Raw genomic sequence first — 16884 nt, 5'->3', positions numbered from 1 at the left:
CACACACACAGCCATTTTTATGGCTCTGGCACAGTACAGTGGGCCCTTGGTATCTTCTGGGGTTTGTTCCAAGATCCAGTGGATGCTCAAGATCCCTAAAATCAGTGGATGCTCAAGTCTCATTGAATACAGTGGCATAGTAAAATGGTGGTCCTTATATAAAATGGCACAATCAAGGTTTACATATTGGAATTTATATTTATAAAAAATATTTTCAAGTCATGGATGGTTGAATTTGTGGATTAAAAAAGCATGAATATGAAGGGCTGACTGTATTAGTAAAATACTTAGAGATGCTACAGACTGGCCTTTACAAAGCCAAACTATATGCTTTACAATTGCTCTCAGGTCTCATGTTGGTGCAGAAACAAATTTGTCCTTTTAAACAGCTTTCAGAAATATTACTATTCTTTTCCCCCACCTTTCCTCTACAGCAGAAAGGAGCAAATCCCATCTCGTTGGCCACCAAAGAGACAGATGGTCCCATTCTTGCAAATCTAAAAAGTGCTCCTTGAACTGTTTTTTGCCATAGTTTGTAAATAAGGAGTTATAAGTGAGCTACTTACATTTAATTCCATAGCCTAGTCAGTGGCATCCCTAGGGTTGGTGCCATTGGGTGCGGTAACTCAGTGTCACCCGTCTATTGACCTCCTCCCATTTCACACCATGCAGAATGCTTAGTAATACTTTTTTGCACTAATGTTACTCATAAATCCTAATTCCCATATACCACTTAATGTAATGCTAATAGTTGTGACATAAACAACTAGCAAAATTAAAATTATACCTTCAAATTACAGTATCATATGCACAATTTAAATGTATTTACATATGTATAGTGAAGACCTGGTTAAAATGTGATGTTTTTAGAGAAAATCTAAAAAGAATTTTAAAAATTAAAATTTCACAAAAAAATTAATTGAAAAAAAATCTGGGGTCTCTCCTTTTCTCTCAGAGCTTCACCCCACTCCCACCATCCCTTAAAGCATTTTAAGGGAAAGGAGGTGAGCGCCACAGCCCATTTCAGTCCAAAGGGAGATGTTTGAGGAGCAGTGGTATCACCCCCTCTTAGGGTGTCACCTGGTGCGTTCTGCACCCCCCTAGTAATGCCACTGAGCTTAGTAATGATGCTGTAAGTTAACATTGCAATTTTAACTTGATAAAGGATCACAACACTCCTTTTGTGCATGACTTACCTTGAGCAACATGCATAGGATTGCAAATAATGCAGGTCTGGAAATTCTGTTATGCCATTCACTTACCAATCATATGGAATTATTTTAATTCTATGTATTATGTATTTATCTTTAATGTTGTCATAGGCCACTTAGGTGTGTTCTGTATCTAGTCCAATGGATTGTAGCATTCAGGTGTGATTTTAAAGGTAACTAAAAGGTAATCTTGAAAAAATGAGACAGTAAAGGGCTACTTTCAACTACAATGGTAACTTAATACCTTTTACTACAATTGAAGCTACTTCTTAATGGAATGGTCCCAGCTTTCCGTGGATTTAGAGTACTATATGAAGATTTAACAGCAATGTATTTAGAATGTGATGCATTTTATTCTGCATTTCTTGTGGACAAACCTTCATTTGCAGCTTAATCCTCTATGACTATGTCCTCTGTCTTGATTCTACAGCTGAATTTACTAAGCAGAAAATGAGCTGAGCAGCTATAACTTGTATTTCTGCAACTAGAAGCAGGATGGCACAAGCAGAAACACAGACTGAGGGTTATAATGCAACCTAGGTGCATTATAATCTCACTGTAACCTGCACTGAGCTAAAGCTGCATGGATGCCTAAACAATTATTCTGTTATGCTGAGTGGAATATGTACCTGTTTTGTATTCAGGAACAATCATTGTTAAGCCCCTATTCACATGGCTTAGCCTTTTATTTAAAATTTCCTGCTAAAAATCTAGGCAAAAATATATACTGCTTTTAAGCATATATACTGGGAAGGCAGAATATGCATACACTCTGCATGTAATACTGAAGCTGTATTAGTAACTTAAATAGCATTTATTGTAACCAAATTATTTACATTTGTTTTTTTTAAAAGTACACAGAACAAGAAACTGTGTAATTTCTATTAGTGGAATTGGAAGGTGAAATTCAGAGACGAGCCATGATGATTCTGTATCATTATGAGGATAGGGAAAGATATCCAGTAACATGTGCTATAAAGCATCTCAGTACATGGATTCCAGCATAATACAGAGAACTGTGGAAACAAAGATAAAATATTTTATGAGTGCAAACATAATTACTATTTCATTTTCACATTATAGACACTCTTTCTAAGGTTTTACCTCACTGGAAAGAGTTGAGGAAAGCACACGTGTGTTTTTTTCTTTACGAAGTCTTGAATCTTTAGCACATTTTTGGCCATCACTGCTTTTGATGCTTTATCAATTTTTGTTACTACAAGCTGCAAAAACAACACAGAATATGTTAATGTAAACTTTTGAGAAGCCTTGAATTCTTTCTTAACTGTATTAAAGTTCAGCTTTTATATTACATATATATCTATGTTTCTAGATAGGTAGGTAGGTAGGTAGGTAGAAAGAAAACCACAATCCAAGTTTATATTCTGACTACAGAGGCAGAGAAAAAAGAACTTGAAAGATTCTATGCTAGAGTGCAGGAGTCCAGGACTCAAAACAGGACTTCCTGTAAATTTGATTTGACTGTACCATCCACTACCGCTGCTGCCCTGCTGCCCTGTAGTTTGGTAGATTTTGTCTGGCTCCTTAGAAAAAGCCTTGTCTACTAGGACTTCTAGATCCCTTTCACGTGTACTGTTGTCAAGCCAGGTGTCCACCATCCTATATTTAAGCATGTCATTTTTTCTGCCTAAGTGCAGTACCTTACATTTCTCCCTGATGAAATTCATTCTAATCTATTAAAGTTATTTTGAATTTTGATCCTCTCTCTGCAGTATTAGCCACTCCTCCTAATTTGATAAGCATGCCCTCTATTCTTTCATCCAAGTCATTGATAAAGATGTTGAACAGAACTGGGCCCAGGACAGAACCCTGTGGCACCCCACTAGTCACTTCTCTCTAGGATGAGGAGGAGCCATTGCTGAGTACCCTCTGCGTCCGGACATTCAGCATTGCCTCTTGTCTCGTAGGAGTATGCAATCCCACTACCACCACATAAAAGTAGTGCCATTGGTAGGCATTATGTATTTTCAGTATGTAAAAAGTATCCTACACATGTTCAGTGTTTTCCATTTGAATGTAATTTTTCTTAACATTGTAAAAATATTATTAGCTAAAAGTGGGAAAGTGGACAAAATGCTTAATGCTGCCACTGAAAATAATGGCAAAGGTATTTTAAGTCTAAGTTTTTAATTTCACACTATACTGTTATAGGATTTTGACTCCCACTTTAATTGCAATGAATCCATCCAATGAAAACATGGAATTTGTAGTTTTTTGAGGTATTAAGAATTATCTGTTAGAGAGGTCTGGTATCTTCCACACCTGTAACACCCAGGATGTGTAGTCTGATGCAGCAATGGCAATTAAAATAGGACCAAAGTGCTATGATGGGAGTGTGATACTTTAACTGTATGTGTATTTTCTCATTTCTGCTAAATGCCTTTAAGTCAACCAAGTTGAATGTATTGCATGCCTAATTTGTGTTTTTTAAAAGAAAGACCACAACTCACAACATAAGGGAGCCCAAATTCTTCCAACATTTCTACAGCAATATTGTCCATTTCTTGAATTCCTACTTGGGCATCCACTAATAGAAATGTCCGTGCCAAACTAAAGAAAGACAGAAACACAGCACGCAATTATGGCTAGCCACAATTTAAGACATGTGTTTTTTCATTTCAGAATACTGAGTTTAGTCCAAGCAAATACATGGCCAATCATTCTAACATGTACAATGGGTATGCATGAAGGTCATCTTAAAACTTGGTACAATGATAGGACAACCAGATGATTCCAGTGTGATCAGACTACCATGGGATGAACAAACTACTGAGACAGTTTGTCCTCAATAGGTCTTCTAGATTTTCAAACTACTGTACAACTCCCTCAATCCCTGCTAATCATCCTGAACAGGTATTGCAGGGAAAAATATCTAGGGGACCAAATTCCCTATTAAGAGTGATGCAAGATTATTTGTTAAAAAAAGATTAACCGGTACACATTTACAACAGACACCTATTTATTTTATATCCCACCTTTCTTATGTGACAGGAATCTATTTCATGTGCCCCAGCACACAATCCTACAGCAGACAACATTTTACCATTTTATTAAAAAATGGGATGGTTAACATATTGTTTAACACACACAAATCATTCATTATAAAAGATTCAAACTGCATGAGAACTGTTATGTTCTGTCTTACTTTGGACGCTGATTTAAGTAAGGTTCCACCATCTCTGCAAAGTCTTTGGGTGCTCTGTAACCATAGCCTGGCATATCCACCAAGGTAAAGAATTTTCCCACTTTGAAGAAATTCATTTTTTTTGTGTGACCCTGGAGAAAAAATAAGTTGAGTTTTTCTTTTGTCTTATTTCAATTAGTAGTTAAAAACAAGTAAACACCTGGGGGTTTTAATTAAAAAAATTCCCCCCCAAAGTTTTTGGAATTTTAGTTTAATATTTTTTATAATCGTGTATATTTTGATTATATGTATTTGTTAGTTTGCTTATATTATACTATATTTTTTGTATTTTAGATGGATAATTTGTTTTACTATTGTATTGTATAGTTTTATATTGTTATAATTCCTTCCTTCCCTTTGTGTGTGTGTGTGTGTGTGTGTGATATATTGTGTGTATGCATGTGCACACACACAAACATTTTTGAAATTTGAGGTATGTGTGCAAAAACGGCATTGGGGCTGCACATAACCCACATTTTGCTTGTCCTTATTTTATCTATTCTTTGCCTAATGCCTAAGTATTACACACACACACACACACCATGATGCAAAGGATGTTGCAAAGGAAAAATAACATAGTTCTAAAATACTGCAAAAATAACCCAGTTTGAGACTGCTTTAACTGCACTGGCTCACTGTTAGGGAATTCTAGGAACTGTAGTTTTGTGAGACATTTAGCCTTCTCTGTCAGAGAGCTCTGGTGCCACAATAAACAATTCCCAGGATTTCCTAGCACTGAGCCAGGGCTGTTAAAGCAGTTCCAAACTGGATTATTTCTGCAGTGTGTTCTGGACAATAGAGCCAAGTTTCTACCGCACAGCAGGACAGCATCTCATATTTTAGATCCAACAGTGACCACAGTTACACAAGTAGGAAAAAATGTGGTACAGAAAGTTGAGGTAAGTGTGCAGATAACTAGTAAAGCCTCTCAGGGCTTTCCAGACAACTGAATAAACACGTATTTCTTCTCTGTCCCAATTATATAGCCTCATGAATTTTGTAGGAATAATTCTACTGAAACACAGCTTGCAAACATGCAGCTCCCAGATCACATTTGAGATGCTAGCAGTGATCAGGTGCTTCATGAAGATAACAGTGACAATGCCTGATGAAGGTAAGGAGCTTATCAGATGAACTTTAAAACCATCTCAAGCGTACTGGGCTGCAGGATAGAGATGTGGATTATCACATGCTAAATTACCACTTAATCGCCGCCTGCCGTCAGGCCAGGTCCAAGTCAGGTCCCAGCTGTGCTCCTCCGCACTTTCTCGAAACTGGAAGCTTTCTGCCTTCGAAAAAGTGCTGGTGGAGTGCAGCTGGGACCCGGGCTGATGGCAGGCAATGATTAGGTGGCGATTTAGCATGCGATAATCCCCGCCTCCATCCCACATCCCGGCTACAGCTCAGAACGAGATGGTTTTTAAAAGTTCATCTCATAAACTCCCCAGAATAGCAATGATGATACTAATAACAGTGTTAGCTCTTGAGATCTCTTCCTCCAAGCTGATTTCTTTTGCTCTTTTCTCTCAATACATGAAACAGACCAAAAAGATCTTGCTGAAGTCTGGTTCCATTAACTTCCACAGTGAACATAAAAAATCCTCAGATACTTACTGGAATTTTAGAAACTCTGACTTCAACATCAGGGGCCAATGAAAATAAGGCTTTTATTAAGGAGGATTTTCCCACATTGCTTCTTCCTAAAAAACATACCTGGGGGGAAAAGTTACAATCACTGCAATTTTCTCTTTCTCCACCAATAAAAAAGGTATGCCATTAAAAAAAGCAGCCACTCATCTGTTACCTCTGTTGTCACCCCTAAGATCAGCACAGTCCAATTTGTGGCTGTAAGGTAAATCTAATTTCCCATGCAATTAATATACATCTTCAGAAGATGTGGAGTTCTACTATCCCTGTAGCATCACTTTGTAGCATCACCATGACACTTGTAAAGACAAAGGACCCTTTGATATTTCTAGAATTTGGGATCTTGCAGAAGTACTATGGACAAAATAATGGGCAAGATTTTTGCAAACTCTTTTAGAAGAACGAGTGTGTAGGAGTCATATCTACACAGGGTTAAGCAGAAGTTATGCCTACACGGAAGATAGGATTGGGAATCATATTGTCCTCCATTCGTTTCCATCCCTTCAGAATAAATCTTGCCAAGAAAACCCAAGATAGGTTTACCATAAATTGGATTTGATTTGAAGGGACATAACAACAACAAAGTGCTACGGCAAAAATAAGTAATGCAAAAGTATGTGGTGACAAAAAGATGGGACCTGGGTCTGCAAACAAAGCAGTCACAGTACCTGACTGGAAGACTTGACCAAATCCCCGTTTGCTTTAAGGGAAGATCATTTAATATCTTGAAAATAGCTGATACAATCCACCGCACACACTCCAGACCCCAGCTTGTACCAGTTAAGTTATTCTTTTGATTTAGTTGCAAGAACTTCAGCACATTATCATTGTTACCCATGATGTCAGGACAGTTGTCTGAAACAGCGCTGCCTGTGTCTTGTCTTTTTCAGCAAAGGAAAAGCGGCTTCTGGTTCTCTATCGCAAGGACTAGAAACTTGTGTTTAACAGCTACAGTAAAGCCCACATTCTGAAATTAGAGTTTTGTGGATCTCTATTCATGCTTTCAATACCCCCTTCACTTCCTCCATACTTCATTCCCACAACATTTGAAACAATGCAGTTTTGGTTACATTTGCCACTCTTTTGTGAAAATCACCAAAATGGTAAGAGAGTTGCTTCTAAGACTGCAACTACCTTTAATTAATCTCACCTCTGGCAATGACAATTGTGGAATGTGATCCATACGGACAGCAGAAGAGTAATAATCAATGATGTGTTGCCGTGACTGAATGAAAAACATCTCTGCTTTGTTGATGTCATCATGATTAGGACTGAAAATATGAAAGCATGATGTGTCCACATTAGGGGTAAGATATTTTTCCAGATCTTGGAGCGGGAAAGTGAGTCCAGTGAACTGTTTTTCCTGTAATTGTTGAACTTCTGAAAATGAAGCATATTTGATAGGAGTGCTGCTTTTGGACACGAGATGTCTCCGCCGCAACCAGCTTACTGTTAAATCTTTCCTTCCTTTTGATAACTGGAACATCTTTGCCATTGGATTGCTAAAAGCCATGCAATTCTCCACTGACCAGTGTAGTACATTCATTTTTAAAAAGCAGTCTTTAGTTTAGGGTTCTTCAGGTCAGAGGACTGATTAAAGAGAAAAGAGAGAGAGAGGTTATGAACACTACCACAATTGTGGCAAAAATAATGAGTGTCCATTAACACCCGATGGATGGCCATCCAGCTGTTTAAAAACCTCCAAAGAAGGAGACTCCACTACACTCCAAGGGAATGTGTTCCACTGTCGAACAGCCCTCACTGTCAGGAAGTTCCTCCTAATGTTCAGGTGGAATCTCTTTTCCTGGAGCTTGCATCCATTGTTCTGGGTCCTAGTCTCTGGAGCAACAAGCTTGTTCCACCTTCATTGTAACACTCCTTCAAATACTTAAACAGGCCTCTCATATCACTTCTTAACTATCTCTTCTCCTGGCTAAACATACCCAGTCTCTCCTCATAGGGCATGGTTTCCAGATCCTTCACCACTTTGGTCACCTTCCTCTGGATACACTCCAGCTTGACAATGTCCTTTTTGAATTGTGGTGCCCAGAACTGGACACAATATTCCAGGTGGGGCCTGACCAAAGCAGAATATAGTGGCACTATTACTTCCCTTGATCTAGACACGATACTTCTATTGATGCAGCCTAAAAACGCATTGGCCTTGTTAGCTGCCGCATCCCACTGTTGACTCATGTTCAACTTGTGGTCTACTTGGACTCCTAAATCCCTTTCACATGTAGTCTCCTAAAGCCAGATGTCCCCCAACCTATATCCATACATTTCAGGGTTTTGGCATAAGTATAGTACCTTACATTTCTCCCTGTTGAAATTCATTTTGTTAGTTTTGGCCTGGCGTTCTAATCTATTAAGGTCACTCTCAATTTTGATCCAGTCCTGTTTGGTATTAGCCACTCCTCCTAATTTGGTGTCATCTGCAAGTATATTCAGTAGACTGAAGTCTACGAAAGCTCATGCTGCCAACGTCTTTCTTTCAGTTACTATCAAAGATGCTACAAGATCTCTCTACATGCTGATTCTACAGACTAACACAGCTATACCTTTGAATTCTGCCACTTAAATACAATTTGCTGATAACTCAAATGCCCCCTTAAGTAACACAACTAATAGCAATAATAACAACAACAACATTTATTTCTTAATTCTTACCAATCTCTCCCCATGGACTGAGGCAGGGAACAACAGGCAAACATCAGTTAAAACACACCTGTTATAGCACCCATCGGTTTAAAAGGACAAATAAGAAAAACATACACATGTTAAAACAATCTGCATTTAAAATTAATCATTTAACAACAACAACAACAACAACAATAAACACATACACTGCAGATGCAGTGGTGCATTAAAAACCTAAACTCTGAATCAAAACTCTATGATGCCAAGATTCTATGAAACGAGTTTTTATTTACAGAAGAGAGGCAGCTTAGTGTAGTGGTTTGAATGTTGGACTACATGACTCTGGAGTGCAGGATTTGATTCCCAGCTTGGCCTTCGAATTATGGAATCAATGGCCTGTTACAGACTGCCCAAATAAAGCTGCTTCGGGTCTCTTTGGAGGTATGCTGTTTAAATGATGCATGGGTCCTAAGAGTCCGGAGGTCATGCCAAAGCCACACTCCATTCCTAAGCACTGGAGGGCAGCTTTGGTGCAGCTTCCGGATTCTTAGGATGCATGCATCATTTAAACAGCATACCTCCAAAAAGACCTGAAGCAGCTTTATTTTGGCAGTCTGTAACAGGCCATAGAGATGGAAGAGACCCCAAAAAGGGCCCTTTAGTCCAGCCCCATTCTGCCATGCAGGAACTCTCAGTCAAAGCATCCCCAGTGACAGTTGACCTTCCAGCCTCTGCTTAAAGACCTCCAAGGAAGGAGACTCCACTACACTCCCAGGAAGGAGTGTGTTCCACTGCCGAACAGCCCTTACTCTCAGGAAGTTCCTCCTAATGGTGAGGTGGAATCTCTTCTATTGTTCCGGATCCTGTTCTCTGGAGCAGCAGAAAACAAGCTTGCTCCCTCCTCAATATGGCATCCCTTCAAGTATTTAAACAGAGCTATCATATCACCTCTTAAGGCAACCCCCCTCTGAAGAAACCTGCCCCGAAAACCCAGGAACACCGCCCTGAGAGTGTAAAAAGTCTACTCAGTCCAATGCTAAAAACGGAGGACGTTGTAGGACTCCTCTTGGAAAGAAGGGGGAAATAATGGAGGACGTCCGGCCCTCCTCCCTCTTCCCAAGGAGTGCTCCTCCTGGGAAACAAAACTCACCCCCTTATTTCCAGCCCCAGAAGCAGCGAATGAGAGCCCAGCTCTTTGCCCTCTCTCTCGCCTCGGAGGAAACACTGACAAAAAGGAGCCTGCTTGCTAAGGGACCCTGGGAAATGTAGTTTATTGCGGCCTCAGAACTCTCTCTGGCAGAGAAGGCTCAATGTCTCACAGAACTACAGTTCCCAGGATGCCCTTGCACCACTGAGCCAGGCCTCAAGAGGGATGATTAATATCGCTGTAGTGTGTTTTGTTAGAACACACAAGCTTCCCTGAAATGGATATAGAGATAGTTACTCTATATCCATTTCCCCATGCCCTTTAAGAGATGTTGGACTTCAGCTCCCAGAAGCCTCAGCCATGTTGGCCAATAGCCTGGGATTCTGGGAGCTGAAGTCCAAAATCCCCTTAAAGAGCACAGTGACACTCTTATAGTGCTGCTAGTGTGTTGTTGTTGTTGTTGTTGTTGCTTGTTGTTGTTGTGTGCCTTCAAGGCATTTCTAGTTAATGCCCCCCTTAAGGTGAACCAATCACTGGATTTTTTTTCTTGGCCATTTTCTTCAGAGGGGTTTTTCCATTGCCATCCTCTGAGGCTGAGAGAGTGTGACCTGCCCAAAGTCACCCAGTGGGGTCCCATGGCCAAACAGGGATTCGAACCCTGGTCTCCAGAGACTTGAGATGCACTTCTGTCACAGACCACATTATTGCATTACACTCTGCTGCTATTCCAGTTTTACTGCTCTGGCTGCCTCCTGTTGCATTCTGGGGTTTGTAGTTCAATGAGGCCTAAGAGCTCTCTGGCTGAGAATTCTAAATGCCCCCCTCTTAAACTGCAAATCCCAGAATGCAACAGGAGGCAGCCAAAGCAGTCAAAGTGGAATATCAGCACTGTAAGAGTTTAGTGCGGTAATCTAGTTAGTCTCTTTCATTTTTCCTTAGGCTGGCATTCAGTTCGTGATGTACACATGTGCAAATTGCACAACACCTGCTGGGTGAATTATTTGTCATATCTTAATAAATGTATTCTGCTGACAGGAGGGCAAGAGCAAAGCTGTATATTGCAGTTGCACCCGGGCACTGTGCTTTGTGGTTGTGCATTGTGGTTGCATTTGCACACTTCACAGTGCAAAAGAGTACCTAGTCATTGGCACTGACATCTTAGCTATTCTGCATGAAGGTTGTATAGTATTGGCATATCTCTGCATACTGATATTTATCCTGCACTGAAGAAGTGCTGGATTACAGCCCTAATGTGTTATCATTGCCACACTTTTGTTTGTTTGTTTGGTTTTGCTGTTTAAATGGTTGTAGTTATTGTGTGTCGTCATGCTGACTCCCACGTATGGTTGTTAGGGGACCCTATAGGTGGACCTTATCACACTAGAACAGAAATGGGATTTAAAATAGAATTAAATTAGGGAAAAAAACCCGCAAATGCTGGAAGCTTATCACATGGCATTACTGGCAAAGTGAAATAACGTGAAGATAAAGCGAGGGCAAAAGGGACAAAAATGGCAGCTTTTCTACTTTCACGAAGTTCCGAATTCAGTCAGAGCTATTGTTTACCACTGATGTTTCCCTTTCATTGAACTTAGGTTATGTTTACTGGCTTTCCTCAGTTTGCAAGAACTGAACTTAACCTGGGCAAACAGATTATAAAATTAACTTCCCAGAACTTCCCCTCCCATATGTCCAGATCTGTTTGTTGTTATTGTGCACCTTACAGTCATTTCCAACTTCTGGCGAACCTAAGGTGAACGTATTACAGGGTTTTCTTGGAAAGTTTTGTTCAGAAGAGTTTTGGCTTTGCCTTCCTCTGAGCAGGAGAAATTGTGACTTGCCCAAGGTCAGCCAGTGGGTTTCTGTGGCTGAACAGGGATTCAAATTCTGGCCTCCAGACTTTTAACAAGTTTGATGCTCAGACCACGACACCATGCTACACAAAAATAATTTCCCTTTAGTGAGTAGTGTGGTTAAGTTTAATTCCAAATAGGCAAGGATCCTATAGATGAGGAGGGAAATCTGGACACATGATATCATAGAAAGCCATAGTCAAATGCTGCAAGGGTACATACTGGTAGATCTTTTTTCTATCTGCACACAATTTACAGGCTACATGTCTAAATCAGGCCATTTCGTACTTTTGATAAAATTGCTCTGAAAGTTCATGGTTTTCGTGATTCATTGTGATTCATACACTTAACTATTAAGCAACAACACAGGGATCCTGCAGTCCACCAGCTGAACTGCAAATCTCATCATTTCCAACCATTCCAGATGGGAATTGCATTGCAACATCATCTAGACTTCTGCATGATTTCCATCCAGCAGCAGCAAATGAACAGTTATTACCATCCTTTCAACACCAGGTGGCAATAGAGATAGGGAAAAATACTTTACTGCTGTAGCCATACTAATCTGGGAATAAAATCAGTATGTAAAGAGATCTTGTAGCATTTTTGAGACTAAGGACTTTATCACATGAGGAAAATAGGGGGACTTAAACATTGATTATCCCATGAAATTCATGCAGTCGTGATTAACGTTTTCACACACATCACACTTAAAGAGCCATTATCCCGGGCATAAACAAGTAATAAACAGGCAATAAACAGCAACAAATCATTCACAGGCGTTCCTTTTTAAAAATATTCTTTATTTATACGCTTGATAAAATATATTCTTATTTAAACTGTATTCTTTACATTGTTATCTTTGCCATTCCCTCCACACACCCTCCCTAAATTTTTCTTCTTCAGTTCATTAGGTTAGCATCATTCTTCACAGCATCATCATATATTCCTTTTTCTTTTTTCAAAATCATTATCTATCTCACTAATCTATATACATATTCTCTCTTCTCTAGAACTATGTACATTTTTATATTTCATTTTTCATACATTTGTAATCTCTCTGTTTCTCATCACAGTTTGACCATCTCTTTCTACAATACTTCAACAATGGATCCCATATTTCTTCTCCCTCTTTAGTTATATTATCTCTCATTAACATTGGTAATTTATCCATTTCAAGTAACATCTATGGCTTTTAAAAGCCATTCATCAATAGTTGGGGTCTCTGGCTCTTTCCAGTGTTTTGCAAAAACTGTTCTTGCTATTCTCAATAAATACAACATTCCTTTCAGGTTTTTTCTTTCCTCTTTGCCTTCTGCCATATTCAATAGGCAAGTTTCTGGTTCTAGCCTGATTTTTATCTGATACATTTTTTGAATTACTTTATGAATTTCTTGCCAATTTTTTTAGATTTCCCAGGATTTCCTTGTGAATGATTTGTTGCTGTTTAGTGGCTGTTTATTCGCAAGATAATTGCACTTTAATTGCAACATCGTGTGAAAATGTTAATCGCGATTGCACGATTTTCACGGGATAATAGATGTTTAAGCCCCCAATTTTCCCCATGTGATAAAGTCCTAACTGAAAGAAAGAAGTTGGCAGCATGAGCTTTCTTAGACTAAAGTCTACTTCCATTTGCATATGAGGAAGTAGACTTTAGTCTACAAAAGCTCATGCTGCCAAATTCTTTCTTTCAGTGAGTCTCAAAGATGCTACAAGATCTCTCTACATACTGATTCACCCTTCCTGTGTCACCAGGGGTAGATATTTGAGGATTCCTTTTGCAAATCGAATATGTATATGTGAACTATCTCCAGATACTCTCCAACATATTATATTTCTTTGCCCGTTGTATCAAAAACCGAGAGAGAAATTGCTAAAGAAACTAATGGAAATGAACCACTGCTTAACTGATATAACTCTAGTACATTTATTGGAGGATTGTAATGTACAGATTACACGATTGATGGCCAATTTTCTAATGGAGGCAACAAAAATCTGGCACAAATTAAATAATGGTTAGAGTTTAGTGTTAGATGATTTTAAGGATGATAAATTTTTAAAGTACTCATGTAAACTATTTTAGTTTAATTTTGTATTGTATTGTTTGTTGTATATTGACTATTGAGATGCCTAATAAAGGTTGATGGATGGATGGAACAGTTAAAGTGATGTCATACTTTTTCATTACGAACCAGAGGTAACCCCAAACAGTAACTGTTCAAGAGCTGGGTCTGGCAGACCACCCAACATAGATCTGCTTGCCAGCCACCCTGACTAACTGTACTGTTTCCTTTTATCTTTGGAGTCTGTTAGGAAGAGCAAGTTTCAAACTAAGAAAATGCTGAAATAAACTGCTGGAATAAATATCGCTGAGGATTTTTCCCCCACTAAGCTGCTATATGGAGTAGCTACCTTACTGAAATAGTCTAGCATCATTGTTTTGAAAACAGGAGTTTTGTTTGCTGACATATGTGGCTAGAAATGGGAAATAGGAATTTTGTCAGTAAACCACTCTGGGCATTTATAGCTCTGCTCAGACAACTTCTATTTACGGATCTCAAGTCATAATAGGCATGACTCTGCAAATACAAAACCAAGATTCTGACAAGAGAGGAGGAAAAATTTAGTCCACAAATGGAGGAGTTATTTCACTTCTGTAGAAGTCATACATTTATTGAGCTTTTTGGTTCTGTAGGTTTTTCTCAGAATAAGCAATGCAGACAACCCTTTCAAGCACCCCTGTTTTGCACAGAATGCTGAAGCAACTAGTTATTGTGAACACAAGTCTTTCCTTCAGGACAGGATTTAGACTACATAGTAGGAATTGTACAGGCTCAGTTTTTTGAATGAAACATTCTTCACTATGCTATTAATTGCCATCAATTCTATTTCGATTTATGGCGATTCTATGAATAAGAGACTTCTAAGTCATCCTGTTATCAACAGTCCTGCTCAGGTCTTACACATTCAGGGACATGGCTTCCTTGGTTGAATCTATCCAACTGTAATGTGTTCTTCTTTTTTCTGTTGCCTTTTACCTTGCCAAGGCCTAGTAAGATCTGGAGTATGGCCAGATTAAAAACTGACATTTCCTTCCTCTGTCCTGATTAGAGGTGGTAACATTCAAACCACATCTTTTAGCTTTTATGCAGAAATGAGTGGCAAGGTAGAAATGCAGTAAGAAAAGCGGTAGACCACATTACTGTTGGTAATGATGAATAAATAATGTTCCGAAAACAACCATAAAGTTGAAAAAGATTAGCAGTCATGATTTAACAACTACATAAAGATTGGACAGAACATCTTTCAGTGCACAGGGAAACAGGTTATCACTGATAGCTTCCACCTAGACAATAGGTATGGTGTATATACAGATGGCCCTCCATGTCCACAGATGTTTTATCCATGGATTAAAGCATCCACAGATTGAAAATATTCTAAAATTATAAATTCCAAAAAGCAAACCTTGATTTTGCCATTTTATATAAGGGACACCATTTTACTATGCTATTGTATTTAATACATTAGCATCCATGGATTTTGGTATCCATTGGGATCCTGGAATCAAATCCCAGTGGTTTAAACTATGTATAAAAATGCTAATCAATAAGATAATACTAGGGTATAATGATGTGTTTGTGCATTCATTTTGTAATGCAGTAAGCATTTCTTTTTTGCAACCACTACATAACTATTAGTCATTTCATTCTTCTACCCACACTCCTCCCATCATCCAGTTTTGTGAAATCACATAGCTGACAATAAGACAGTTTCTTATCATTTATAGTTATAATTATAGCAAGCTTTTTAAGGGTAGAATTCCTCACCAAGCAAATATGATCTTTATCCCAGTAAGCAAAGATTGATTACACAACATTTGTGAACACTCTGTTTCTTTTGTAAGTACATTAGACATATTTTGTGGTTCTTGGGGATAGACAATTATGCTTTCTACTTCAGTGTGCTGACCTCTACCATTTTTTCCATTTTTTATTTATTGAAACTTTATTATTAAAACCAAAGACACACCTACACAGAAAAGAGGGGGGGGGGGAAACCCATCCAATTACTACTTATACTTGCAAACATGAATATATCAAACCTCTAAAACCTGTTACTATTTTTTCCCACTCCCTCTGTTATACATATTGAATAACTAATTTCCATTCTTTCAAGAAATGATTTATGAATTTCCTTCTAATCAAATGAGTCAGTTTCTCCATCTCTGCAATTTCCATCATTTCTCCCTCTATTCATCATTTTTTGGAATTTTGGGGTTCTTCCAATATTTTGCATAGACTAATGTACCTGCCAATATCATATACCAGGCAATCGTTTCACATTCTTTTTTTTATTTTTGAGTTTTCATCAAAAAGTCCTAACAGAAATAGTTTTGGATTCTCTGACCTCAGCCAGTTTGGGATTCTCTCTCTCTCTCTCTCTCTCTCTCTCTCTCTCTGTGTGTGTGTGTGTGTGTGTGTGTGAAAGAGAGAGGGAGGGAGGGAAGGAGGGAGGGAGAAAGCGCATTTATAATTAAAGTATATTGAATGACTGGAGCAATTTTTAAACTTAATTAATGAATATTTTAGCTTATATAAGTTCACTGCTCTAGCTATTCCCTGTGCCATTTACTGCAACCTATTCAGCTGGGTAACAGAAAGGGAGGAGATTCAATGGGCTTATCCCAACTCACTGCGATTGTGTGCACATCTGTGTGCATGCATAATGTCCATATACTTGTGACAGTGAAGGAGAAGGCTATGTGTATGTGAGAAAGAATGAGTAAGCCCATTGGTGTGCATAGACAGGGAGGGAGAGAAGAGGGAAATCTTTTGTGTGCAAGTGAGGGAAGGTTCCAGAGTCTGTGAATATGTGTGTCAGAGGCAGGAGAGATAAAGGGAACTGTCGCCCTAGCCTTGCCCATTGCTAGAAGAGAAAAGAAACAATAGGGCATAAATGCTGAATTGCAAAACCAGTCAAAAGCAAACAAGCAGAGAAATCAAACAAACAAATAAATAAAGTTACCATCAACCTACCTGTCAGTAGTCCATATATAAAAAGTACAGAGTCCAAACAATTTAGTAGCAATAGATATGAAGGTCCACTGGGCACAAATCTTCAACAAGAGGAAACCTTCAATAAAACAAAGGCCAGTCATGTTTCAACTGTCATCTTCTT

The 16884-nt window shown here is 38.8% G+C and overlaps 1 protein-coding gene across 5 annotated transcripts; it reads right to left on the bottom strand.

Moving 5' to 3' along the window:
* Positions 1–2002: 2002 nt before the first annotated feature.
* Positions 2003–10006, bottom strand: LOC149319836 (GTP-binding protein 8-like). Of its 5 annotated transcripts, none has more exons than XM_089508170.1 (8): positions 9854–10004; positions 8734–8791; positions 7214–7653; positions 6031–6129; positions 4378–4508; positions 3683–3782; positions 2316–2434; positions 2003–2227 (listed from the first exon to the last, which is right to left on the bottom strand). In XM_089508170.1, the coding sequence occupies exons 3-8, from the start codon at positions 7607–7609 to the stop codon at positions 2149–2151; spliced, it is 924 nt and encodes a 307-aa protein (XP_089364296.1). In that variant the 5' UTR covers positions 7610–7653; positions 8734–8791; positions 9854–10004; the 3' UTR covers positions 2003–2148. The 5 variants fall into 5 exon arrangements, with proteins under 5 accessions (XP_089364296.1, XP_089364297.1, XP_089364300.1 ...); XM_089508171.1 differs by lacking the exon at positions 9854–10004 and adding an exon at positions 9513–9629; XM_089508174.1 differs by lacking the exon at positions 6031–6129 and having other exon boundaries at positions 9854–10006.
* Positions 10007–16884: the final 6878 nt, after the last annotated feature.

Source organism: Sceloporus occidentalis, unplaced genomic scaffold (assembly GCF_023333645.1).
Source record: "Sceloporus occidentalis isolate IW3139 unplaced genomic scaffold, rSceOcc1.0.p SCAF_2, whole genome shotgun sequence".
In the NCBI taxonomy this organism is placed as follows: domain Eukaryota; kingdom Metazoa; phylum Chordata; class Lepidosauria; order Squamata; family Phrynosomatidae; genus Sceloporus; species Sceloporus occidentalis.
This window is presented reverse-complemented; position numbering and strand designations above follow the sequence as displayed.

What these genes read in the sequence shown, in the direction of transcription:
- LOC149319836 (XM_089508170.1), bottom strand. Translation starts at nt 7,609, where the DNA reads ATGAATGTACTACACTGGTCAGTGGAGAATTGCATGGCTTTTAGCAAT. An exon ending in CACAATTGTCATTGCCAGAG is followed by an intron (nt 6,130 to 7,213) that starts GTGAGATTAATT and finishes TTTTCCCCCCAG; the next exon opens with GTATGTTTTTTAGGAAGAAG. An exon ending in CCTCAACTCTTTCCAGTGAG is followed by an intron (nt 2,228 to 2,315) that starts GTAAAACCTTAG and finishes TTGTTTCCACAG; the next exon opens with TTCTCTGTATTATGCTGGAA.